This window comes from Phoxinus phoxinus (assembly GCF_949152265.1).
Source record: "Phoxinus phoxinus genome assembly, chromosome: 6".
NCBI classification, from domain to species: domain Eukaryota; kingdom Metazoa; phylum Chordata; class Actinopteri; order Cypriniformes; family Leuciscidae; genus Phoxinus; species Phoxinus phoxinus.
Window position 1 is genome coordinate 9,671,225 of NC_136881.1, and position 27,413 is coordinate 9,698,637.

At 36.1% G+C, this 27,413-nt stretch overlaps 3 protein-coding genes across 3 annotated transcripts; 2 read left to right on the forward strand and 1 right to left on the reverse strand.

Moving 5' to 3' along the window:
• The first annotated feature begins 4,219 nt into the window (after positions 1–4,219).
• spink4 (serine peptidase inhibitor, Kazal type 4) lies at positions 4,220–5,636 on the forward strand. Its single transcript, XM_079615165.1, has 4 exons — positions 4,220–4,397; positions 4,638–4,669; positions 4,808–4,920; positions 5,009–5,636. Exons 1-4 carry the CDS (start codon positions 4,349–4,351, stop codon positions 5,052–5,054), a joined length of 240 nt encoding a protein of 79 aa, XP_079471291.1. The 5' UTR covers positions 4,220–4,348; the 3' UTR covers positions 5,055–5,636.
• Positions 5,637–6,548: 912 nt separating this feature from the next.
• b4galt1 (UDP-Gal:betaGlcNAc beta 1,4- galactosyltransferase, polypeptide 1) lies at positions 6,549–15,097 on the reverse strand. The gene is made up of 6 exons (XM_079615924.1): positions 14,514–15,097; positions 13,409–13,644; positions 11,906–12,093; positions 9,353–9,475; positions 8,037–8,141; positions 6,549–7,717 (listed from the first exon to the last, which is right to left on the reverse strand). Exons 1-6 carry the CDS (start codon positions 14,836–14,838, stop codon positions 7,588–7,590), a joined length of 1,107 nt encoding a protein of 368 aa, XP_079472050.1. The 5' UTR covers positions 14,839–15,097; the 3' UTR covers positions 6,549–7,587.
• A 691-nt stretch (positions 15,098–15,788) lies between these two features.
• Positions 15,789–27,121, forward strand: stra6l (STRA6-like). The gene is made up of 18 exons (XM_079616446.1): positions 15,789–16,199; positions 17,038–17,098; positions 17,348–17,448; positions 17,601–17,731; positions 17,903–18,023; positions 18,160–18,205; positions 18,397–18,525; positions 19,508–19,575; positions 19,646–19,757; positions 19,855–20,011; positions 23,211–23,286; positions 23,392–23,473; positions 23,596–23,644; positions 23,912–24,029; positions 24,615–24,734; positions 24,930–25,093; positions 26,233–26,379; positions 26,462–27,121. Coding segments are annotated over exons 1-18 (1,905 nt in total). The 5' UTR covers positions 15,789–16,197; the 3' UTR covers positions 26,683–27,121.
• The last annotated feature ends 292 nt before the right edge of the window (positions 27,122–27,413 follow it).

Consider the following 27,413-nt stretch of genomic DNA (forward strand, 5'->3'; position numbering starts at 1 on the left):
CATGTTTGTTTCAGACATTTTTGAAAAACGTTTATTTTCTCAAAAAAATATTTTTTTTATTTCTGAACGGCATGGTTTTCTTAAATATTAAATAAAAAAAGATTTGAAATGTCTTACATTTCGTTGTAAAATTAACTCTCTCCCCCACCCCCCATGATTTGTTTTAAAGTATCTATCTATCTATCTATCTATCTATCTATCTATCTATCTATCTATCTATCTATCTATCTATCTATCTATCTATCTATCTATCTATCTATCTATCTATCTATCTATTACCAAAAAAGTATGTTTCCCCAAAAATATCAAGCAGCACAACTGTTTTCAACATTGATAACAATAAGAAATGTTTCTTGAGCAGTAAATCAGCATTTAAGAACTTCAGATATAAAATGTTATATGCCTATATGAGATGTGTCTTTAGCCAAACAATAAGAAATTAGGTTCTATTATGTGGATGATGTGGTCGATGATCTTTGATGCATGATTGTACCTGTATGTAACCATTTATACGCAGTGATATGCTTCTGTCAGAGAGTTCATTAGAACCTTTCACCTAGATTGCAGCTATATTATCTGATCACAGCAAAACTGTCACATATCATTTTGTCATACTGTAGTACTCTACTGTAGAAGAGGAATTCTAATATGGCCTTTAGAGCTGAAGAATGATATTTGAGGTCTCGTGCTCATCAGAAAACACACTGAGACTGCAGGCAAGACAGAAAGAGCTTTTGATTGAATCAGCTGTGATTACAAGCTAGTTTCGATGCTGATTATCTTTGATTCTTGTAAAGAAAGCACTGTCAGGAAGTGATCCGATTAGTATGAGTAATAGTTCCTCACCTGTAGTAGGTTAACCTAATAATTACTATTCAGCACTTAAAGATTTTTTACACAAACATTTACCAAGTATGGTAAACCAAGGTAAACCATGGAACCAAGTAAATGTTTGTGTTGTTTTGTTTAAATGTTTTTGTTATTGTTGATACCATAAATTCATTAAAATATAATGAATATACAGTTTACATTTTAAAAGATTTTTAACATATTCACCGTATATGGAATGCTAATATAAAAAACAGCAATAGTTGTGAGACAGCATGCATGGTATCTCATCACCACCTTTTGGCCTTGGTTGTGAATCACAGTATACTGTACTAGAAGCTCATTTAAACAGAGTTGATCTTAAGGTATAACAGAGTTGATAACATTTCTCATTTAGTATATTATATCTGTGTTTTCCATTATTGCAACCATGAAAAGGCCTTTAGAAAACAATTGGTCTCAGTTCAGTTTCCATTGATGTTTCTTTAAGTTCAGCTGTGTTGCCATTTCTTTGTCTGTTGGTTCTGTTTTCCACTGTTGAACCAGAGCTTCAACAAAGTTTTACCACACCTATTAAAAACATAATACTTGTAATCATTAACTTCCTAATGATCGTTTTGATGACCTGTAGGTAACCTCTGAAGAACATTAGTGAATGTGTTGTCCATTTCAAACCAAACGACCTTTAAATTATATTGTAGGTCAACTTTCTTATAGGCGACTAACATTATGAGGTAATTAAGTGCACTATAAACTCACCCCTATTGTCACATATCAAACCAGCACTGCAATCCCTGAACAATGTTTGTAATTCTGTGGTCAAGCATTAAATACAATGCATTTGATCATATACACAACAGTGTATAATGCAAAGTAAATTCAATAAATCCACCTGCACTGACCTGTTTCAGCCAGTAGATGGAGACAATCTTCTTTTCCCAATTAACAATAAAAAAAAGGCTAAGGTCTATACAACTCAAAATAAACTTGAATCACCATTACCACTTGTATCAACCTATACATTAATAGATGAGACTGTTTAATTAAAATAATAACAATAACACAAAATAATGAAAAAAAATCTAAGTAAAGAATTCTACATAGCCTGAATTTTTACCCTGTGTAAAATTTATGAAAATTTACCCTACCCTGTGTGTGTGTCTGTGTGTGTGTGTGTGTGTGTGTGTGTGTGTGTGTGTGTGTGTGTGTGTGTGTGTGTTTGCGCTTGTTTATGTGATTTATGAGGACATAAATTTGTATAATAACATGCGTATTACACTGGTATTACAACTTAAACATGGTTTATGAGGACATTTCATGAGTCTTCATAATTCAAATAGCTTACAAAAATTAAAAAACAATGTTTTATTAAAAATTAAAAAATGCAGAATGTTTCCTGTGATATAGGTTTAGGGATAGGGCCAGTGTAAGGGGGTAGAATATACAGTTTGTACAGTATAAAAACCATTACGCCTATATGGAGAGTCCTCATAATGTAGTTGCACCAACGTGCGTGTCCGCGTGCGTGCGTGTGCGCATGTGTGCGTGTGTGTGTGTTTACCGGGTTGGAGCCTGTTTGCCTTCAAAACTGCCTTAATTCTTCATGTCTTATTCAACAAGGTGCTTGAAACATTCCTTTAGAGATGCTCAGCACATGCTCAGCAACAATACGCAGGTAGGCATTGGCATTTAAATTATGCTCAATTGGTACAGTTATAACTGCTTGGACCACTTCTCTTCTCCATCTACATGTCATCTGTCATCATGTCTGATCTGTCATTCAGAAACACATTTTTCACTGCTATGCGGATGACACACTCTACCTCTCATTCCAACCAGACGATGGTATAGCTGCTCGCATCTCGGCTTGCCTTACAGACATTTCTTGCTGGAAGAAGCCTTCAACTCAACCTTACAAAGACAGAGCTGCTTGTGGTCTTGACCATCCCAACACTTCATAACAACTTCTCCATTCAGCTGCGTTTGTCGACCATTTGTGATTGACGATTAGTTAAACTTCATAGACCACATGGCTAGAACTGCCCGGTCCTGCAGATTTGCCTTATACAACATTAGGAGGATCATGCCCTTCCTATCAGAGTATGCTACACAACTCATTGTCCAAGCTCTTGTTCTATCCAGACTGGACTATTGTATTGCTCTCTTGGCAGGCCTTCCAGCATCAACTGTCAAACCTCTGCAACTGATCCAGAAAGAGTGCACGTCACACCTCTTCTCATAAAACTGCACTGGTTGCCAATTGCCGCTCGCATCAAATTCAAGGCACTGATGTTTGCCTACAGAACAACCACTGGCTCTGCACCCATACATCTTAACTCTTTACAGACCTACGTGCCATCCTGAAACTTGCATTCTGCAAGTGAACGGTGCCTTGTGGGACCATCCTAAAGAAGAACAAAATCACTTCCACAAACCTTTACCTTGACTGCAAGCTGGTGGAATGACCTGTTGAGTCTTTGGCCATCTTCAAGAACCTACTAAAGACTCTTTCGCTAACATTTGACTTAATAATACTTACACTTACTATTCTATATCTATTCATTTTAAAAATCCTTGCTACGGGTGCTGCGCTGGTCTAGCTGAGACTCACGGCATTTGCATATTGTTGCCCTATTGTTGATTTGACTGCTTCTATTACTCTCTTCATTTGTAAATCGCTTTGGATAAAAGCGTCCGCTGAATGATTAAATGTATATGTAATGTAATGTAACGTACCAAGGGGCCCAAAGGGAACCAAGAAAAGATCCTCCACACCATAACACCACCAGCACCAGCCTGAACCGTTGATACAAGGCAGGATGGATCCATGCTTTCATGTTGTGTACTCCAAATTCTGACCATACCATCTGAATGCAGAAGCAGAAACCGAGACTCATCAGACCAGTCAACATTTTTCCAATCTTCTATTGTCTAATTTTGGTAAACCTGTGCGAATTATAGCCTCAGTTTCCTGTTCCTATCTGACAGGAGTGGCACCGGTGTGTCTTCTGCTGAAGTATGTCTGCTTCAAGTTATACATGTTGTGTGTTCAGAAATGCTCTTCTACAGTCCGCAGTTGTAGATATTTGAGTTACTGTTGTCTTTCTATCAGCACAAACCAGTCTGGCCGTTCTCCTCTGACATCAACAACGCATTTTCACCCACAGAAAATCTGCTATCATTGTTTTTTTGTTTTTTTACCATTCTCTGTAAACTCTAGAAATGATGTGCGTGAAAATCCCAGTAGATTAGCAGTTTCTGAAATACTCAGACCACCCCATCTGGCACCAAGTAACACACACACACACACACACACACACACACACACACACACACACACACACACACACACACACACACACACACTAAAAATTCAGTTTACAGAGCAGAGCCGATGTTCTGCATTAACCTGTCTTATCTCTAGAGTGGGTCTGTGTGTGTGTTCACGTGTTGGAATTCCCACACTTCATTGCCGTCATATAAAGTCATGTGAGTACTGTAGGACTCATTCTCTGTCAATATGTCTATAGAAGTGCTTCTGTTTGGCTTGCTTCTGCTGATCCCTTCAGGTAACATATAAAGCATACACTAATAATGAGTGATAATAACCATTTTATAACCATATTTTAAGCCTGTTTATTATACTTTCTGTAACAGCCTAAGGCTGTGAGTGTGAAAAATAGGAGTTAACGTCGCTACAATGTTGCATTCCGTTAAAATTATGTAAGAGATTTAAAAAAAAAAACAGGATCAGGTTTAACCTGTTCTGTCAGAGAAATACAGCATGTTCAAAAATTTAATTGTTTCAGGGGCGCAAGGATCACCCGGCTCAACCCGAAAGGTATAGGGAGGATTTTTTTTTGTAACCGTGTAAATGTGTAATAGTGTTTTTTTAAGTTAATTTATCTTTTAGTGGTTAAAACTATTGTAATGCGGTGGTTTAATCAGTCTGCCACATGTGGATGTGTGTGTTTTGTAGCCCGTGTGCGCTGAGATGGCTGAGATCCTGGCGTGTCCCATGAACCTCGCACCTGTGTGCGGCAGTGACGGAAACACCTACGCCAACGAGTGCTTGCTGTGTGTGGAAAGACTGTAAGTCACATACACAGATATACACAAACAATTAGAGTAGATTATATATATATTTATACAATGATTACATTTTTGTGTCCTTTTTTAGGAGAACCAAATCAGAAATTTTAATCACACGCGATGGAGACTGTTAAACTCCTGCAGAGCACGCAAGATCATGAAGATTCGTGGTCAAAATAAAGCATCTGAAATATGTAGGCTATGTCAATGTCAATTTTATTTCTATAGCACTACTAACCACGACACCAGTTGAACAGTGTGCTTTACATCAATACAAAAGACTACAAATAAAAACACAATACAAATACAATACATTTCATCCTTAGCCATATGCTAAATCAAAAAGATAGATGTTTAGCTTAGATTATTTCTTTATTTCCTTCTTTCTTCTTCAACCCTGTATGTCACAAAAGTTTCTCTGGCCTTAGTCTAGTACAGCCAGAGTTATTTAAGTAGGCCTATCATTGATATTCTAATATATGTTATGGTAATGTTTTGAATTAGATTTTTTTTTTTTTACATTTTTGTTTTTACATAGCCTAAATTTTATTTTTTATTTTTTACATTTTTCTCTTTATTTTCTTACATTTTCTACAGTTTTAGTTAATTTAGTTTTAGTCATTTACTAAATAAACTAAACAAAAATGAGAAATGTTGGTGAAATAAAATAAGTAAAAATAATAATAATAATACAAAAATAATATATATATATATATATCAGTTAACTATTTTGTTTTAAGAAATAAATTTTTTTTAGTTAACCACAATAACCCTCATTACCACAAAACAATCAAAGACTAAGGGTATATGTTTACATGACAATGATGTAGGCCTAGTAAAAAAAAAAAATCGCGTACAAGCCACAACGTTGTCAGAGATCCATGAAGATGAGTAAAAATGCTGTATTCTGCTGCCAAACCAGTAGCTGGCGATGTCACTTTTTAAAGAAACACTATGCGCCATCATCACATACCCTTCACCATAGAGATTGGCATGGGGTACTTTCCATAAGATCATATCTCAATGTAAATCTAACCAGCTATTAGGCTAACTGAAATAAATCCATGCCAATCTCTAGGTATGGTGAAGGGTATGTGATGATGTGGGGCTATTTTAACTCCAAAGGCCAAGGGAACTTTATCAGGATGCGTATCCTGGATCCATGAAATAACTGGCCTTTAAAAATAAAAATCTGCCTGCCTCTATGGGAATTTAAAATAGGAGTGTCCTGACTTATGCACCCTGTGTTTTAAGGAAGAACATTTATTTATTTACTTACGAAACATTATTCATTCACAGAGAAAATTGGTGTCCTTAAAGGTTGGAGTTTTCCTCATTTTTTAAATTAAGGCATTAAGATCAATTTCCAAAAGATGATTTTTTATTCCTCTTTTTAGGCAACTTTAGCATGGGTGTCTAAACTTATGCATAGCACTGTATGTGAAATGCGGGCAGGATTATTATTTATATTCAGCAAGACGCATTAAAAGTGACAGTAGACAGGTATATTAAAATATTCTATTTAAAATAAATGCTGTTCTTTTGAACTTTCTATTCATCAAAGTATCCTGAAAAAAGAAAAAAAAGATCACAGCATCCACAAAAACATTAAGCAGCACAGCTGTTTTCAACATTGATAATAATAAGAAATATTTATTGAACACCAAATCATCATATTAGAATAATTTCTGAACGATCATCTGACACTGAAGAAGTAATGATGCTGAAAATGTAGCTTTGCCATCACAGGAATAAATACAAATGTTCAAATACATTCAAATAGAAAACAGTTATTTTAAATTGTATAATTAAAATGCATCCTTGGTGAGGATAAGAGACTTAAAAATCTTACCGACCCCAAACCTTTGTACAGTCTAACTCTAAGTATCTATATTTCCCCATCAGCAGTGGTTGCACTTGCCTTTTCAGTTCCCTTTCAAAGAGGAAAACAGCCTGAAATTGTTCATGATTTGTTTTATTTATTGAGCCACAGCTATTTCCCCCCCAAATCATACCAGTAATAAATAATAGGACCCCCTGGCTTAGTGTCAAATATTTCTCATTGTCTAAGGTGTACACAACACTCAACCTCCACCAATCAAAATGATAACACTTTACAAGAGTGTTCGTTATGTATATGATATTCTAAAACAATAAAACAAAACAATACCAATGTATTGAATACATTTTGTTCATTAATATTACTCAATGCTTGAGTACTTAGCAGTACTTAGTACCATGGACACTAATGTAAAGTTAGACTTGAAAGATCAAACTACCAATGCATATTAATTACTACCAAAATATATCTTAAGTAAATGAAAAAATCTGTAAGGGGTTTTGTAGGGAGTGTTCAGGTTTGTGTTAGGCAAACACTACACACACCTGCTGCTTTGCATGGAAGATTTATGGAAGACTAAAGTTGAGGTTCATTTAGGTTTGGGACAGACAATTTACATGCATATGAGGCACACAGGTGAGTCTGAGTTCCCCCATCAGGTATGTTAAAACCTTTAAATCATCTTTCGCTTAGAAGAATGTCTTTTTTTTTTTTTAAACGGACTTGTTTTTCACTCGGTTTGAACCGATTCGGAGACAGCTGTGCAGTCTAAAGATCCCTGAAGAGTTGCAGCGAGATACAGGTTTCTTCTCAGCCCTATAGGGTTTTCATGGTTTGCCGATGTCCACAGTGATTTTGGTGTAGAGTAGGTCTTTCTCTATATTTATCACTTTGTATTTGAGTGATTTGATGCCATCCTTGTTCATTGTCTGTTTTGTGTGAGCAATTCTCTTAAATCTATAAAACAGAGATACAGCTTTAGAAAGTCATTCAATCTGTCTTGTATTCATGCATGTCTACACTCGTAAAAATGAATGTTGCCTAGAGCAATGTCATAGAAGAACCATTTTAGGTTCCCCAAAGAACCTTTCAGTGAACAGTTCTTAACATAACAAATGTTTTAATAGTATGAGGAACATTTTAATAAAAAAATTAAAAAAACTTTTTGTGCATTGGAAAAGTTCCATGAATGTTAAAGGTTCTTCATAGGACCATCAGTGCCTACCAATGCCTTCATTTTTAAGAGTTTATATAATGTATGTGTGAAAGAGATTACCTCAGTGGGTTTGCCTCATTTTTCTTGTCTCTCGAGTGACGAATCATTCTGCATTTACCGATGTCTCCACTCGGTCTTGATATTTTCATTCCTTGAAACGTCATCCTTCAAAATAGAATAGCCCTTATTAAAACTCTAGAGGGCACAGACTACTTTACATGCAATCTGCAAGTAATCACATCATTATCATATGGCACAATGTGAGTGGCCTCTGCTGATCCAGCAGCCAATGGGATTGCTTGCTCGACATTTAAACAGTCTGGAACAGTGTTTGTTATAGGCTAGTCCTGTAGCACGTTATTAGAGTTCCTCTGAAACCCTCCACCTCCCCCAGCTCCACCTGTCTTGATCTGCTACATGTCTGTCTATCTATCAGCAGTAGCAAGTCAATACTTGCTTTGAAACAGTGTTTGTTCGTTGGCCAGAGGAGAACTACTTTGTTTGCATCATTGAATCATTTTCCTGTTATCACTGTAACGCTGCTTTGAAACAATAGCCCCTTTCACACAGAGATTCCAGAAAATACATGGATAATGTGTCCCAGGATTTGTCCCGGGATCTTTGATTTTGGTTCATTCACACTGCCAGTGATTTTCCGGGATCTGTGAGTGCGTTCACACACATCCCGGTAAGATCCCGTAAAGACACGTGACGTCAGGATGAGACGTGTAACGTACGCGTCGAAAACATGTACACGCATCGCGTACCGTTCCACAAAGCTGGCGAACGCGCTCAGCTTCAGCGCGGATAGTAAGGAGCTCCTGGTCTCTGCTTCTTTCCAGTTTGCAGACATTTTTTCGTTCTTTCTTTGTTGATGACGAACACAACACTTTCTTCTAAGAGCAACAGAGTCGCGCGATGGCACGTGCGTCATCACTACGACACACCCCTTATGGCATTGATCCTTTTGTTCACAGGACTGATCCCGGCAATGTTACTAGGTCCCCAACCCGAGATCGATCCCGGCATCAATCCCGGGACGTGTTTGCGTTCACACAGAGGGCACTCTGGCAATTTCGCGACAATTTTCCGGGATCAACGTGCTGTGTGAAATCTGTATTGTATAAAGCGCTATATAAATAAAGGTAACTTGACTTTGCAGCAGCTTAGCAGATCTAGTCCACCAGATCCAAATACATTAACAATGCCGCCATATTCAATAACAGGCTAAAACTATTTTGAGGGTTGTCATGATTGAAATGAAAGCAAATCATTGGTTATAAAAAACAAGCGTCTTGCATGTTTGTATAAATGATTTCGTATATGATAGGAAATAATTTGTAATTAATAATAACAGTTAGATATATTTTCCTCACCTGTTAAAGATGTCATCGTCTTCTCCTCCCCAGCCCCAGTAGTTATTAGGAAAGCCATTAATCTTTTGAAACTGCTGTTTACTCATCGCTGATACACCCCCAAAATACTGTTTATATGGCAACCTGTAGTCAAACAAAAACAATTGTTGAATGAAAAATTGGTCATACTGACAATCAATATATACCAATAACCACATTCTGATACCATATGAAGTTTGTGCAAATGATAACTTCCTATTCATGAGTTTGGATGTCATAAAGGCCCGTTCACACCAAGGACGATAAAGTAAAACGTTAAGGATAACGTTAAAAGTTACAATAAGTTATAAAAATCATTCAAAATGTAAGCAAGAGTCCACACCACACATAACGATTACGGCACAGAGAAACATTATTGTTGGAATCTCTTTTACTATGCTTTTTTTCTAGCTGATGAACAATAAAAACATTGACAGCCAATCAGAATCCACTTAACTTTAAAGAGCTTGAGCATTTAAAGCGGCAGTTGACATAACTGCAGTGCTCGCTTAGAAAAAATAGAATGATATTGTCTGTTGGTGTGAACGCTAATGTAGTTTTCGTTATAGTTATATACTGTAGTTATTGCTCGGTTTTGTGAACGGGCATTTACAATAAAGCCATTTTGATTAAGAAAATGAGTGGAAATTGAATCTTTTTTAGTGCTAATACAAGAAAATAAAGAGAAAACAGATATACTTTAGGTGTGTAATTGATGCGTTATCTACACATTTTTATCATTATTGTGGAAATGCAGATTTTTCCAATGTATTTTTGAATGATTTCATGTGACCAAATGGCAGAAAATATAGTAATATTGTAACTGTGTTCGTTTTAATATATCTTAAAATGTATTTATTCCTGTGATGGCAAAGCTGAATTTCCAGCATCATCACTCCAGTCTTCAGTGTCACACGATCCTTCAGAAATCATTCTAATATGCTGATTTGGTCTCTCTTTGTTATCAATGTTGAAAAGTTGCTGCTTCATATTTTTGTGGATACATTGTTTTCAGGATTCTTTGATGAATTATTCAGAAAGAATGTAAAACAATTTTTTTTGCATTAAATGTCTTCACAGTCAATTTTGATCAATATATTAATGCATTCTTGCTAAATAAAACTAAAGTTTGACTGTAAATAGCATTATGATGACGTAATTTGTAAAGACAGGAAAAGCAACATTCCTAAGTGATTGAAACTAATTGTCATGAAACTGTGGGCAAACAAATACCTAACTAACTACACCTAATACTTCAGGATCTTCTCCAAACCACATGGGTTTATTTCCTTATAACCCTGCTAAACCTGCCAAACCGCACCTGAGTTACCTGACACCTTTTATTCAACCTTAGTCGCTCAAAATCTAAATAAATACGATATTTGCTTGTGCCTAACACAATTATTGATGAAATAAGTTAAATAAGTTGATGAAAATATATTTTTGAGGCTCTATATTGTGTATCCAACTGCTGATCTGTATACTACAAAGACAAATGGGGAAAACATTCCAAGCAGGAACTTAAATTTAAAATTATTTGATGGAATATTTTCTGTGTATACAATACAATAATCTGAGTAATCTCACACGAGTCTGCAATTTAAAGGCAGAAATCTCTTGAATATGTACTTGAATATGAAAATGACCTAAATTCTCATCAAATTTGTGAAAGACTTGCATGACTAAAAGTAGCAGCCAGGGAGTATTACAAAAATGACTGCAATGTGAACTGACTTGTCTTCAAAATGAACTCTGGAGCAAACACTATCAAGATTTTTTTATGCTTATGCTCACCAAGGCTGCATTTATTGGGAATTACTGTATATTGGGCAATATTGGGAATTATCATTACAATTTAATTTATTTGATTAATTAATTAATTTATTTATCATTACATTTATTTGAAATATAAATATTTTAATATACTGTAACTTTTGATCAATTTAATGTATGGTAGCTGGTGAATATAATAAATAATGTGTCATATCACATACATAGAACCAAAACAACATAGTGTAGCAACATAATAACATAACATGTGGCCTTTTATCTTTGTGTGGCTTTATATTTCTTGTTCCTGGTTCACCCGTTTCAACTTCTATTGTTCATGACTCTTGTATGGGAGTATTAGATACTAAAACAGTTTAAGTTGTTCTCTGCTCTTAATCAGTTTCCTTACACGTAGGATTGTCTTGGGTTGACTGTTTACTTCAGACCATATCCGAGCAGGTTATATTACATGCTCTGTATGTTGAGTTCACACAGCTGCATTGTGATCAAATACTTTATTCAAATGATCCAGGAACAAGTTCATGAAAATACTTTAAATATTAGCCATCTTTAGTCTAACATAACAGGATATTTAATTTATGTAAACGTTGCACTTGCGACCTGCGCTTGACTTTAAGGTCATTTGTTTTTAGGTAAATACATTTTTGAGGAACTGTTTTTTTAAGGCACAAAACTTTCAGATGCTTGTGTCACTCAACAAATGTTACATATCCTTCTAAGTTTACAGGTAAAGCTTCCTCTTACCTAAAACCAAATTTGTCCATGGACACAGAGAGGTGACGCGGCTGGCTGGAGCACTTGTATGTGTTGCGGTCGTCCATAGGGATGATGTCTACATCACTGAAGATGAAACAGTCATAATCATACTCCTTTAAGGCCTCCGTGTAACCCACGTTGAGCAGTTTCGCCCTGTTGAATGTGTTCTCTCCTTCCTAAACATCCGGCATAAAGCACGTTTACATTAAATCTCATGACTCGCACAGGAGGAAACACATCTTAATTTTGGGCAGGAATGTAAAGTTCACATGTAAACCTTAATGACTACAGCTAAATCAGTGTTAATAAACACACACACTGGCATACACACAAAGAAAAGGAGCACATAGGCATGCAACTCTTTGTCTGCATGATAGTTTGCATGCTGATTTTCCTGTGAATAAGGTGAACGGGGCATGAAAAGGGGGCTGAAATGACAAGAAAAAACAAAAACAAAACAAATGTACTGATGTACTGAGCCATGTATTTGGTGAAAAGTTAAAGTTTACATTTTAAATTATTTTCACAATCTCTTTTTTGGAATGTCTCCTTTTTGTTTTAATGTCAAGAAGACACAAAACCATATATGTGTGTGTATGTATATAAGTTTGGGGATCAGTGTGAAATTAATATTTTTATTCAGCAAGACAGCATTAAATTAATCAAAAATTGATAAGAAGTTTATTTTGAGCAACAATCATCATATTAGATTGAATTCTGAAGGTTCATGTGACACTAAAGACTGGTGTAATGATGCTGAAAATTCAGCCTTGCCATCATCACAGGAATAAATAATATTTTAAAATGTATTAAAATAGAAAACTGTTATTTTAAACCGTAAAAATATTTCACAATATTACTGCTTTTGGCTGCGCTTTTGATCAAATAAATGCAGCCTTGGTGAGCATAATAGACATTAAAAAGTCTCACTGACCCCAACATTTTGAACAGTAGTGTTTAATTCAGAGCCCATATTGACAATTTTTAACATAGCAGTAGTCTGAGAAGCCTTTCAGACCCGATCCAGCACCACAGATGCAAAGTTCAGTTTGAAAATGTACTTATAAATACATAAAACTATCTACACACCCAAATAAATAGGAAAAAAACAGATGTTATATGTTCTATTTATGTTGGCGTTCAGAGGTTGCGTTCCTCTTTTTCACTTTCGTTGTTATTCCATAGCAAATTTCAAAGCAGTCAAATGTCAAACCAAACATCTTTTCTATGCAAAGCCATTTCACCGCATTTCCATACTTCAAGGTGACCGTCTCCTGAAGAAAAGTCTAACCTGCAAAAGTATGTCTAACATCTAACAATGAATGAATCTATTGGAGGTTTGTGTGGTGCGACTAGTGTGGATTTCAGCTCATTGTACATTGATTTGTGTGCAAAGTGAGTGTATCTGAAGAACCACATATTTCCTGTCCAACCAGCTGCTGTCATCGGAGTAAGATAAATGAAATAACAAATAGTTTGTCAGTGCTGTACCTGTTGTATGACATAAATCCCATAATCAAGCTGCTGTCTCTGTAGGATGGGGTGGAGGTAGTGGAGCCAGTACTTTAGGTGTTCATCTCTGTTTCTGAATGGGATGATTAATGCCACTTTTTGCAGAGCCACACAATCGCTGGGTTTATATCTGCCGCCCATCACCAACTGTGGATTTTCTTTTCGTACCATATCCAAATGCACTGTCTCAGAAAATTCAACTCGCATTTGACCCACTGAAATGGGAACAGAAAGAGGGAGAAAGCATAAAAATGGGGGTCAAAGGGATTGCACACATGAAAGAGGAAGACTCCTTTTAAACAACAACAGTTTACTTCCTGTTTCAATCAGGCCACCCTTCTTTCCCCATCTCTTTTTCTCTTAGTCACTCACAATATTTTTTCCAGCTTTCTCTTTTACTGATAAGACGGTAAAGCTTTGTAAAAATAAATATAGTTGCCACCTAACACAGGGAAATACCTTTAAAATATTATAAATGTTTACTTTTGTTATATTTAGTTCATGTCTGTTAGAGTCCTCTGAATGATAAGTGTTCACCTAAAAATATATTTTAACAGGCATTCACAATTAAACTGTACAATCTTTCTCTTCTGGAAAAAGCCACCAAAATATTGATGACTCACCCGCACTACACATATTTTCATCCAATCAGATTCTTTATAGAATAAACATATCCCTACCACTAAAACAAGTAGCAAATTTCGTCTATGATGTATAATGGCCTATAATAAATAAAAAACGAACAAGCCCTTCTTTTTATCTAACACAAATTGACAGCTTAATAGTAGGCTAGTCAACAAATGGAAGAAAGAAAGGGAAAAAAAACATAGCTCGAACCTTTCTAAACAATGTAGAAGAGTTGTGGCGAGACCAGGCATATTTTGACTCAAAAACCCAACTACACAAATTAGTTTTTTCTATGTAAAAAAAAAAAAAAAACGCATTCAATTCTAAATAATCCTATTCTGAAAAATAGTCATTGGTGTAAAATGTGTGACAATAGTGCAGTCTCTCGATGTGAAGCACAACAAAACAAACAGACTGAGTAACACATAGTAATAATTTTAAGTTCACGAAAACTTACCCAAAAGTGGTGACGTCTCAGGACACGATTCTAGTACTGTGGGTTTCTCTACGTCATCTTTGATTACACTTGCATTAGTATAGATCAGTTTATTTACGCCTGTTTCTACTGTTCCATTGTCATATTGGATGACAAGTGCGGTTATTTTGTGAGTTTGTGAAGTAACTAAATGAGAGTCTGATGGTATTAGCCGGTAATTCGTAAATGTTGAAGGTGACTCTCTTAAATAAAAAAACAGTGCAACGATGAAGTGAACCGCGCAGAGACACGCGAGCACGACGCATGATTTAGCGAAGAAACGCACATTCAGCACAGACTCCAGCATTCTCACTATAATGGGAGAACGCGAAGAATACAAAGTAACAAGTCGTTCATCGGATGATCAGCATAATCCTTTTCATGAAACTTTTTATGATATTGATCGCGTCTGACCACTGTTAACTGTTGTGTGTCAGGCATTAGTGAAGAGCTGTCTGGAAAACCGCAGATCCACTGGAGGAGTGACAGCGGTGGGCGTCTCTAGTGCACGTGTACTGTAGAAACGAATATGAGCTACACTACACCTACACACATTCATGGTGAATGTGTAATTAAATATTGGTGGGTTATTTGAGCCCTGCCTCAAAGCCAGTGGTAAATTCCTACCCTACAGGTGTGCTACAGTATAACCACAGGTGTAGTTTATTTCACAAATGTTTCACTAACGTTTGACAAACTGAAAGTGTCACCTACATTCTGACCAAACAAACTTTTTTTTTTTGTGCTAAATGTTTTGTGACAAAGTGTGCTGTTGTCACGTGATATTTTATGTAGGCTAATGCAAAAACACGCATACACTTTTCGTCTACGGGTTTTTAAGAGTTCAAGTGTCTTTTTATCTTGATCTTCTGTGTGAAAAATATGTGAATCAAACATAATCAAACTAGCCTGCGGTAAAAAGGGTAAAAAAAAAACGTTAAAAAAATCAAAGATATTTTGAAGATACAGATATTCCATACATTAAATAGCATCTATTAATAATGGTAGGCTATATAATAGTATATTGCAAATTATTCACATTAACTTCTCATCTCATCAACAGCGCCCCCGTGTGTTTATTTCCGTCATCAGCAGCATATCCTGCTATAACATGATTCCCACCTGTTATTTGTCTTGCATTAACTAACATTAACAAACATTGAGCAATGTGGTTGGTACAGTATTTATCTTTGTTAACGTTGGTAAATAAAAATACTGTTCATTGTTAGATCATGTCAATGAAAATATATGTCATCTGTGCGTAAGAGGCCATGCCATTCAATGCCGCCACTGGGCATCAATGCTAATAACACACAAATAGAGAAGAAGTGAGCTCTAAATCATCTGCTCTAGTTCAACAGCAAGTCTTATCTATGTTTGAACTCCTATTACACAGTAACAGTACAGTCAATAAAACGCACTGGCACATCTCTCTCTGTGAGAGTTACACTAGCACATGTGTGGCCTAGGTCGAAGTTTGTCCAGTCATGTGACTAGATATCTATATCCTCATTCATGAAGTGAAAGCTGTACTTCATGTCATAGTTTATTGGAACTATAGAGTCTGTTATGATATGACGGAGAGCTACTCTAACTAGTCTTTGTCTGTAAGAGCAATAGATCGCTCCAGTCCTTCACCAGCAGAACGGGAGTCATCGCAGAAATCATGTGAGTTAACGTTACTTCTGCTTTTGAAACACTTTTCAGAATGACAGGAAAAGAATAATCGACAATTACAGTACTTGCAAAGACTTCTGCCTTATAATGTTTAGGTAATATGAGTTTTTATTTATTTATTATTTTATTTATTTTGAGTAGCCTAGGCCACTGTTCATGCTAAGAGTTTAAACTTCACTAAAAGTTTTAAATTTGTATTTAAACAAGACAGTTTAATTTTTATTAAATCTCCTTTACCTAAACCAATATTTAATCATCTAATCCGATCTCAGAAAAATATATTAGTAAATTATCTCTTTAAAAAAATAAGTCAACAGACATTAAAAGCATGTTTTGTTCTGTGAGACAAACTGTAGAGATGGTTAAAATGTATGTTAAATTGAATTAATCATTAAAATTATTTCAAAATAAAATAGAAAAATAGTGTATTTTAAACAAAGGCAAAGTGTATTACAAACAAAGTTCCTAGAATTAGGTAAAATCTTGCAAAATGATGCAGCAAAAATAATTTTTCTGTTGATAAGGGGAAGTGTTTTTAGGTCACAGGTGTGTGATAAATATTATCTGTCGATGTTCAGATAGATACTTTTTTTTAGGACACAACATCTTATATAATAACAATAAAACAATATGAATAATTATCCTGAAAATAATGGCTACTTGTATTAAAGTGAGTGGGTCAGTTTATGTTTTGATCAAAATGATACAGAATTGAATCATCGAAGCTGTTTTCATTCAGCTTCCATTTTATTTATTCATACATTCATGCTGTGCTCTAAACCCTTGCTCATTCTTTCTCATTTTTCACTCTCTCCATTCTTTCTCTTAGGGTGGAATGTCAGAATGGAATTTCCTTGGATTTGTTCCTGCATTGCTCTCTTGTTCCTGCTGTAAGTAATGCCTGCATTTGTCCAGAACTCTCTTCCCTCGGGATATAACATCCAACACTTTTGCTACACTAATGCTACACTATTAGATAAGAATTGTCATGATTACATGAATATACATTTTGCAGTTACTTAATCAGTTTGTGTGAACTGCTGCCGGAGCCACTGCAAGTTCACTTTATTAGAATCGTTGCATCATTAGACTTCTCTCAGAGTGTATTTGTAATGTGGTTTATTTTCTTTGTGTTTCAGGTCTGCATTGTGTTTCTGCTTTCATTTGTTCAGCGCAGAGCAAAGGCTCAGCCCTTTGAGGATCGCTTTCCGTATCTCAGGGGTCGATTTGGCATTGTGGTGTGAGTGATCTCAGAACGAAATCTGAAGTTCTGCATTTAATATCCATCTGTGTTTTTAGTTGTCTAAAGACTTTGTGTGTGTGTGTGTGTGTGTGTGTGTGTGTGTGTGTGTGTGTGTGTGTGTGTGTGTGTGTGTGTGTTTTCCTTTGCAGTCCATTGGATTTCATTGGCAATCTAAGTAACCGATGGTCTTATGGTTTTGCATTTGGTGCTATTGCTCCCAGTGTGGTTCAGCTTTTCTCTGAGTCCTACACACCATTTAATGTGCCTAACTGGGCTAAAGGTAGTTTAATAATAATAATGCAAATATTTTATATTTGTTATACACTACCGTTCAAAGATTTGAAATAAATGGAAATTGATCAAAAGTGACAGTAAACACATTTATAATGTAACAAAATTATGTAATGTTAATCAAAGAAAAGTTATTGATATATATGTGCATTTCTTGCAGCTATTTTGTACCTGGTAGGAGCGATAGAAGTTGGCGTGGCGTACCTGCCATTCTTTGCTTGTCTGTCAACGCCACACCGAGCACTAGGAGGGGCTTTAGGTCTTCTATACACACTCATGTGGTACATGAAAAAACTACTCACACACATACTGTAGATAACACCTTTAGTCTGAAATCTTAGCCTAGCTCACTACTCCTCTGTTTAGCTGTAGGATTTTTGTATTGTGTTGTTGATCTGACTCTTCTGTGGGTTTCAGGCTCATTGTGAGACTGTATGACACTATAAGCTGTCCCTCTGGAAGGGTTGGTGAATATTATTGATAATTAACTTTCATCTATTAATTATTAACTTTATTTTATTATGTCTATGTTTGCATGTTAATATTATTATCCCTCAGTATACAAAGCATGCAATGGTGTCTTTGAATGAATAAAATTGATATAGCATTGTAGTTGTGATAGTGGATAATTAAAACACATTTTGCTGGTTGCAGGTTTTAGGTCCTTACGAGAAATTGATCATTCTGTGGCCGTTCTTCCTGTGCCTGCTTTTCCTGCTGGGACGGTTTGTGTATATCATTGTGAAGGCAGTAAGAATCCACCTGCAGCTACAAGCTGATGAGGTCAGATCATGAGACAGTCTTGTTGGAATTCATTTTATGTTAATAATTTACAATAAGGTTCAATTCATTGGCATTAGATAATAAAGTAGTTAAAATTAAATAACAATGAACGGTAGCCTACTTTTACAGCATTTATTAATAATAAAGGTTCTTTATTGGCATATGGTTTGATGAAGAACCTTTAACATTCATGGAACCTTTCCTTTGCACAAAAGGTTCTTTATAGTGGAAAAAAGGTTCTTTAGGTTATTAAAATGTGCTTTACACTAAGAAAAAAAGAGGTTGTTTTATGTAAGATCTGTTTCACTGAAACGTACTTTAGGGAACAAAAAATGGTTCTTCTATGACACTTTTTGGGACCATTTTTAAGAGTGTTAATTTGTACATATGCACGTACAATTTTAACATTTTAACTCTTTCCCCACCATTGACGGAAATGTCCGGCTTTCTGTGTTTTCACTGTTATGGGGGGTATTACACATCATCTGATGGAATACTGATTGAATCTCCTAATCAAAACACATCACATATCGATATCACATGTTATTATATGCATATAGGTCTATAAAATTGTGTTGGTGGACTCAATCTACTCCATTTACTGTATGTTTTTTCACATATCACCGTTCGCATTTTTCTCAAGCTTTTTGCTCAAAATGTTGCTTTTTTATATTAAACTTACCCACATACAAGTTTTGATTAAAAAAAAGAATGCATGAAGCTGAAGCTAGAACAAAACTGTTTTTGTTTGTTCTTTCTTTTGATATATTGCATGTTCAGATATTCATACAACAACTTGTGAAAATGATCAAAAAAGCTGGCGGTGGCTGCCAACTTTCTTTTAAAAACGCTGGCGGGGAAAGAGTTAAGTTGTATAAACTAACATTAGTAGCCTATAATAAACGGTTATGAATTAAGATGAAACAATAGTATATTTATCAATTCACAATAGTTAATAAATAAATGTTTCTCTGATATATAGAATGAGGAGGATCTACAATTCCATCAGTTCAGATATGTACAGACTCTACTGAAACGCCCCTCTGAACAGTAAGCACGCATACATTTATCACTGTACTCAAACCAATCAGCCGATACTCACTCTTCTATTGTCCCTCAGGCCGGAAGAAAAGAGTTGGTTCAGAAGAAAAATGTATGACTGGGATCCTTACTTTAAATTCCCTAACAGAATGATTGGCACATGCATTATCTCTTTGATTGGTTTGTACATGGTCAGTTGGCACTTACTGTACTTGTGGACATGCATTGTTGTTTTTTGTTTTTTAATTATTAACTTAAGACAATGCAAATGTTTTTGCCTATATGCAGATTACCCTCGCAGACTACAGCTTGAGTGACTACACCTTTAACAAACTAGATGCTTTGAAGGACTCACTTGCAGAGATAGCATCATCCTGTAATCATACAGACAACATTTTCACATCCCTCATTCCCGGAATGAATGAGTTCAGCATTGTTGCACGAAGTAAGATTTTTTTCTTTTTCTCTTGTCTTTTTGTTTATATTTATAGTCTCTGTACATATGACAGTATTATTCAAACATTTGGAGTCGGTAAGAATTTCACGCTTTTATTCAGAAAAGATGCATTTAATTGATCAAAAGTGACAGTAAAGACTTGTTACAAAAGATTTATATTTCAAATAAATGCTGTTCGTTTGAACTTTCTATTTATTGAAGAAAAAAATATCACAATTTCCACAAAAATATTAAGCAGCACAACTGTTTTCAACATTGATAATATGCAGAAATGTTTCTCGAGCACCAAACCAGCATATTATAAGGATCATGTGACACTAAAGACTGGTGTATAATGTCTTCTGCAAATTCAGCTTTGGCATTACAAGAGTAAAATAGAAAACATTTATTTTAAATTGTAATAATGTTCTACAATATTACTTATTTTACTGTATTTACTGTATTATTTATTTTTAAAAATGCAGCCTTGGTGAGCATAAGAGACATCTTTTAAAAACATTAAAAACTCTTACCGACTACAAACTTTTGAACAGTGATATAGAAGTGATATAGACAGACGATAGATAGATAGATAGATAGATAGATAGATAGATAGATAGATAGATAGATAGATAGATAGATAGATAGATAAGCCCCATTCACACAGCACTTTGAACCCGGCAAATTGCCGGCAAATTGCCGGAACGCCTTCTGTGTGAACGCAAACACGACCCGGGTTTAATGCCGGGATCGATGCCGGGTTGGGGACCTAGTAACATTGCCGTGTTCAGACCCGGAACGCGCGCTGTGTGAACAAAAGCCAGGACAAATGCCGTAAGGGGTGTGTCGTAGTGATGATGCACGAACCTTCGCAATGACGTAGTTATCGTGTTACTCTGTTAGAAGAAAGTTTGTGTTCGTCATCGATACAAGAAAGAACGAAAAGATGTCTGCAAACTGGACTGAAGCAGAGACCCGAGAGCTCCTTGCAATCCGCGCCGAAGCTGAGATCGTTCGCCACCTTATACATCACATCATAACGTCACGCGTCTATCCGGGACATACCCGGGTTGTGTGTGAACGCGCTCTCTGATTCCGGCAAATCACTGGCAGTGTGAATGAACCATTTTCAAACGAACCCGGGTCAAATCCCGGGTCACTTTATCCGTGTATTTTCCGGAATCTCTGTGTGAAAGGGGCTAGAGATAGATAGACATGAGCCCCTTTCACACAGAGTTTCCGGAAAATACACGGATAAAGTGACCCGGGATTTGACCCGGGTTCGTTTGAAAATGGTTCATTCACACTGCCAGTGATTTGCCGGAATCAGAGAGCGCGTTCACACACAACCCGGGTATGTCCCGGATAGACGCGTGACGTTATGATGTGACGTATAAGGTACGCACGCTCGATCATTTTTTTCGGATTCGGTCGTACACTAACGCATCACGTACCGTTCCACAAAGCTGGCGAACGATCTCAGCTTCGGCGCGGATTGCAAGGAGCTCTCGGGTCTCTGCTTCAGTCCAGTTTGCAGACATCTTTTCGTTCTTTCTTGTATCGATGACGAACACAAACTTTCTTCTAACAGAGTAACAGAGTCGCACGATAACTGTCATTGCGAAGGCTCGTGCATCATCACTACGACACACCCCTTACAGCATTTGTCCTGGCTTTTGTTCACACAGCGCGCGTTCCGGGTCTGAACACGGCAATGTTACTAGGTCCCCAACCCGGCATCGATCCCGGCATTAAACCCGGGTCGTGTTTGCGTTCACACAGAAGGCGTTCCGGCAATTTGCCGGCAATTTGCCGGGTTCAAAGTGCTGTGTGAATGGGGCTATGGATACAGTTGTACTCAAATTATTCAACCCCCCATTACAAATCAGGTTTATTGGCAACATTTACAGACTTTCAGCTGTTTGCAATGAACAAATCAAACAAAAGTGATTGAAATATCTCAACACAACAAATCTTTCAAGTAGTTTCCCCAAATTCAACTGAAAACTTCTATTTTTAATGACTTCTGCCGTTTCAAAATTACTCAACCCCTTCATGGCAAATGTCTTTAGTATTTAGTAGAACACCCTTTTGCAGTTATGCAGTTGCCAGCTATGCTTCCAACGGTGTCTCCAGGAAAATGTAGTGCCTTCGCCATCTTTTTATCTTTATCCTGTCCCTTGTTTGTGAAGGGCGATGATCTGTGCGATCATCTTCTCATAACTTTTTGGACAATTCTTTGGACTAAGCCATATTTCTAACATGTAGTCAAATGTGACACTCAACAAACCTAGCCAGTTCAGATATTTCATGTGTTCTGGCGTGTATTAGTATTTAGTATTAGTTGCATCAGGTGTGCTTGAGATAACATTTGTTTAGGCCCCGTTTACACGTAAATGGTTATTTTGAGACATTTCCCTTCGTTTGTGCCCTTCGTTTACACTCAAACGGAGAATTCTCCTCTGGAAAATGATTCTTTCTAAAAACTCCGGCCTGAGTGGAGATTTTGGAAAACTTTGTTTGCACTTTTGCATGTAAACTGAGAAAAACTGAGTTTTAGGCAGCCGACGTCACAGTATGTGACTATTTTCGGGATTCTGATTGGCTAACGTGGGCTTGAGCTTCTCGTTACACTGCCACCTACAGGTTTGGCATGCTCTAGACGGCATATACACGGGTTCGTGTAACGAACACTTTTCTGAAAACTGACAGTTGTGTACGATGTTATTTTTGAAAATGGAGAGGGGTGAAATGTCCTTTTATGAAAAAAGCCGTCCACATGTAAACGTAGCCTTAGCAGATTTGTGCTGTTGTGAGGGATTCTGTTCAGGGAGTTGAATAATTTTGAGACTGCAGAAGTCATTAAAAGTTGCAATTTCAGTTGAATTTGGAGAAATCACTTGACATTTTTTTTTTGTGTTGAGCTATTTTAATTACTTTTGTTTGATTTGTTCATTGCAAACAGCTAAAAGTCTGTACATTTTATCAATAAACCTGATTTGCAATGGGGGTTGAATAATTTTGATTACAAGTTACAACCATAGATAGATAGATAGATAGATAGATAGATAGATAGATAGATAGATAGATAGATAGATAGATAGATAGATAGATAGATAGATAGATAGATAGATAGATAGATAGATAGATAGATAGATAGATTGATTGATCCTGAAAAGTGATTTAATGTTTAATTTTTTTGTATTAGGGTCTTGGCTGGCGACAACCATTTTTTCCACTCTGACATCTGTTACTTACACGTTTCATGTGCTAGTATGTTACAGGTATGCTTGCTTAAGCAGGTTTTATATATAAACAATTCAACACTATAGCAATTTCAGTAATTAAAAAAAACTTTACCAAACCATTAGCTGCATTTTTGACTGCAGGAAACATTTAAAGAGGTTGTGGAGGGGGCAGAAAACTTTTCTTCCTGAGAAGTTCCATAAACCAAGTCCTGCAGTCAGCGTGGTACGTAAAGATGTGTCAAGGGATTCATAATCCTCTAAGATTGATGTTAACAACATCATTAAAAGACAAACTCAGTGGCATTTAGGTGGCTCATCATAATACCGAATGCTTTTCTCTTTTAGGCTGCTATAACAAGATATTCAGGCTGGCAGATTGCCTTCACTCTGTGGGGTATGTAAAACTCTTTAAAATTTGGACTATGTTATTCAGTTTCTATGTATTGATCTTCTTGTGACATCATATCCTGTCCTCAGACAATGTGGTGAGATCAGCTTGTAAACTTTACCTTCTGTTCAGAGAGGTCATTAGCCTCACGGGCATTAGTCCCTTGGCATACTTTGCTATTTTCCTGTTTTTAGTCAGTGTGTGACTCAAATATAATGAATAATTTGAAGACATGGTTTGCTGCATTGCTTACAATTGTTTTTGTTTCTGCAGGGTTTCTGATAGTTCACTTTGTGCAGTTCCTTTTTGCCTTAATGTTTGTGTATGGAGTTGTTCTACCAATCCAGAAGGAGCGATTTCTCAGCTGGCTTTCTAGTGTTGGCGTCATTCTGTGAGTTCTGACATTTCAAGTCCACATTATTTCCATAAGCATAATCCTTAGGCCATTTTTTGAATTTGCATGACAACATTATAAACAACTTTTCAAAAGTATGTGGTCAGTAAGTTTCTTTTAGTAAAATAACTTTTCTATTTTAATATAAAAAAATAAAAAAATAAAAATTATTCCTGTGATGGCAAAGTTGTATTTTCAGCATCATTACTCCAGTCTTCAGTGTCATGATCCTTCAGATCCTTCAATCTAATCTACTAATTTGGTGCTCAAGAAACATGTCTTATTATCATAAATGTTGAAAACAGTTGTGCTGCTTCTTATGTTTGTGGAATTGTACATTGAAAACAACAGTATTTATTTGAAATAGTTAGACAAGTATCATTATAAATGTACTTTACTGTCAGTTTTGATTAATTTAGATCATCTATACGAAAATTATTAAGAAAAGTCTGACTGACTGCAAACTTTTGAACAGTAGTGTGTTTTATAGCCAATGACCCTAACATTTTTATGATAATCTAACAATTATCTATTAAAGATGCTGTTTAAGTAGCATTAAATTGTGTTTTTATGTTATTTCAGGCTCACAGTATTCATAGTTATAGCCTTGGTGGTAGGGCAGATTATTCTGGTCCAAGTGTTTTTCCTGCAGGACAAACTCTCACCTGAAGACAGAGAAAAGCCTCTTGCAATCAACAACAGGTAGGACCATTGAAAAGCTATTTTCATAAAATTACAAACAAATAGAAGAGGCTATAAATATGACCTTAAACAGTCATGATTCAATGTGGTTTCTAAGGTGCCCTGAGTGAAAAATATCATTATAAATATGAAACATAAAACCCTTTTTTAAAAGATATTTCTGAAATAACTCATCTCTCTTTTGCTCTTCCACAGAAAAGCGTTCCACTGCTTTAACTACTTTTTCTTCTTCTATAATGTGATTATGGGGTTGAGCAACTGTATTTTGCGCCTATTAAGCAGCTGCATTGTGGGTACATGGCTGGTGTCGCGCATTGATCGGACCATCATGCAGCGCGGCTATGAGTCCATGGATCCAGGTAATAATGGCATATGCAGGAATGTGCAGTGAAAATGTACATTTCCAAATATCATTTTAGTCTTAAAGGGATAGTTCACCCAAAAATAAAATTCTGTCATTAAATACTCATGTCGACCCTCATGTCGTTCTAAACCCGTAAGATTTTCGTTTATCTTCGGAACACAAATGAAGATATTTATGATGAAATCTGAGAGCTTTCTGTCCCTCCATTGACAACTACGCAACTGACACTTTGACACTTCCAAAAGTTTATAAAGAGATTGTAAAACAAATCCATGTGAATCGAGCGGTTTAGTCAAAACATTTCTGAAGAGACTCGATCGCTTTATATGATGAACATTTAATTTAGGCTTTTATTCACATATAAACATTCATCAACTCACACATCAGTTGTGGTAAACAAAAGCTCAAGCATGTTTGCTTGACGTGCGAGAACCAATGAGGTTCATTCTCGTGTTACGCAGCGCGTTTGAGATTCAGCAAGAACCAATGAGGTTAATTCTCGTGTTATGCAGCGCGTTTGAGATTCAGCAAGAACCAATGAGGATCATTCTCGTGTCACACAGCGCGTTTGAGCTTCTGCAAGAACCAATGAGGTTTGTTCTTGCATGTCAAGCAGGTTCAGTTGAGTTTCAGTTTATGTTTGCTGATCAATGTTTAAATATGAATAAATGCCTAAATTAAATCTGTTCATCATATAAAAGCGATCAAGTCTGGACAGAAAATTTGGACTAAACCGCTGAAATCATATGGATTAGTTTTACGATCACTTTATGAACTTTTAGAAGCGTCAAAGTGTCAGTTGCGTAGCTGTCAGTGGATGGACAGAAATATCTCAGATTTCATCAGAAATATCTTCATTTGTGTTCTGAAGATGAACGAAAGTCCTTACGGGTTTGGAACGACATGAGGATGAGTATTTAATGACAGAATTTTCATTTTTGGGTAAACTAACCCTTTAAAGTCGATAATAGGAACATGATAATTATGATGTTAATAATTTCATTATTAAATAATATTTTTTTTCCAATTAATTATAATTGGGTGATGGAATATTGTCCTTTACAGGCTCTAAAATGTAACATTAATTCCAGGTTTTCTGCACAATGGTTATAATTTTTCTTGTTTTTGCGACAGGGTATAGCACATGGATAGGGATGATATTTGCTGATCATTACCACAGCAACCCAGTTATGGTGTCTTTCTGCCATCTACTGCTTGGGAGAATAGTGGAGAAACGGGGACCTGCAGTGCCCTCTTATGCAACTTTTGGCAATAACACAGGTAATAATAACAGATATCTGAAACCAAAGCACACATTTCTTTAAATCCAATAAAATAACTTTGCCTGTCTGCTGTTTAACAGGGTGTTCAGGAGGGGGCAGAGTACGCGTGCGCTGGCTGCTGCTTTACACACTGCTGAGGAACCCTGCACTCATCCTGATGAGAAAGAGAAAAACACTGACACAGAACGACAACCAAGACCCACTCCTCCTGGCCCGAACCATCACTTCACAGGCTCAACAAGCAAATGAACTGGTCAACAACAAAACTCCCGAAACAGAACCAACACAGTTAGACATCTGAAAGAACTTAAGCTCCTGGAAAGCAGAGCAGTGTCAGGGTGTCTATCTGTGTGAAGACGGACAGCATGTTTCAAAACTGAAGATTGTGTCTGAAACTTTGTGGTCATCCACTGTATATGCTGTTGTACTACTGACAAAAGAGACTCCTGTCTTCCTTTTTGATACAAAGAACCAAAATGATTGATGACTCATCTGGAGGTCAATTTTTTTTTACCAATAAAATGTTCTCTAGAATGAGAACTTTCCCGTTCATTTGTAACTTCACTCATCAAAGCCATTAAACAAACTCAATTTTATCAGCGAACTGGACTGAGAAAATGCTGGATTCGGTTGTATGTACAGGGTTAATTCTTTTCATGAGCTTCTGTAATAAATTTTAATGTTTGATTTGTTCAGTGATATTGGTCAAATAGTATTTTGTAATAAAAATATGAAATATTTGTTTTGGTGAATTAACTTAATGGTGTATGTAAAAAAAATTAAAATACACATAAATAAATAGAAAATAGCCTATACATAAAATAAAATACTACATTTTTTGAAAAAAGTGCTTTTTTGGTAAGTTTTAAAAGTCGAAGCCCATGAATGTTATTTTACTATATTAAGAATTCACTTGTTTGAATAATATTTTCTGAAGCTTAAGCTTTTTCTCCACTGATTCCTTGCTGAATAGTTTTTGAATTTAGTTAGTCAGACGCTGGTGTGTGAGCACACGACTGTCATTACCCTGAA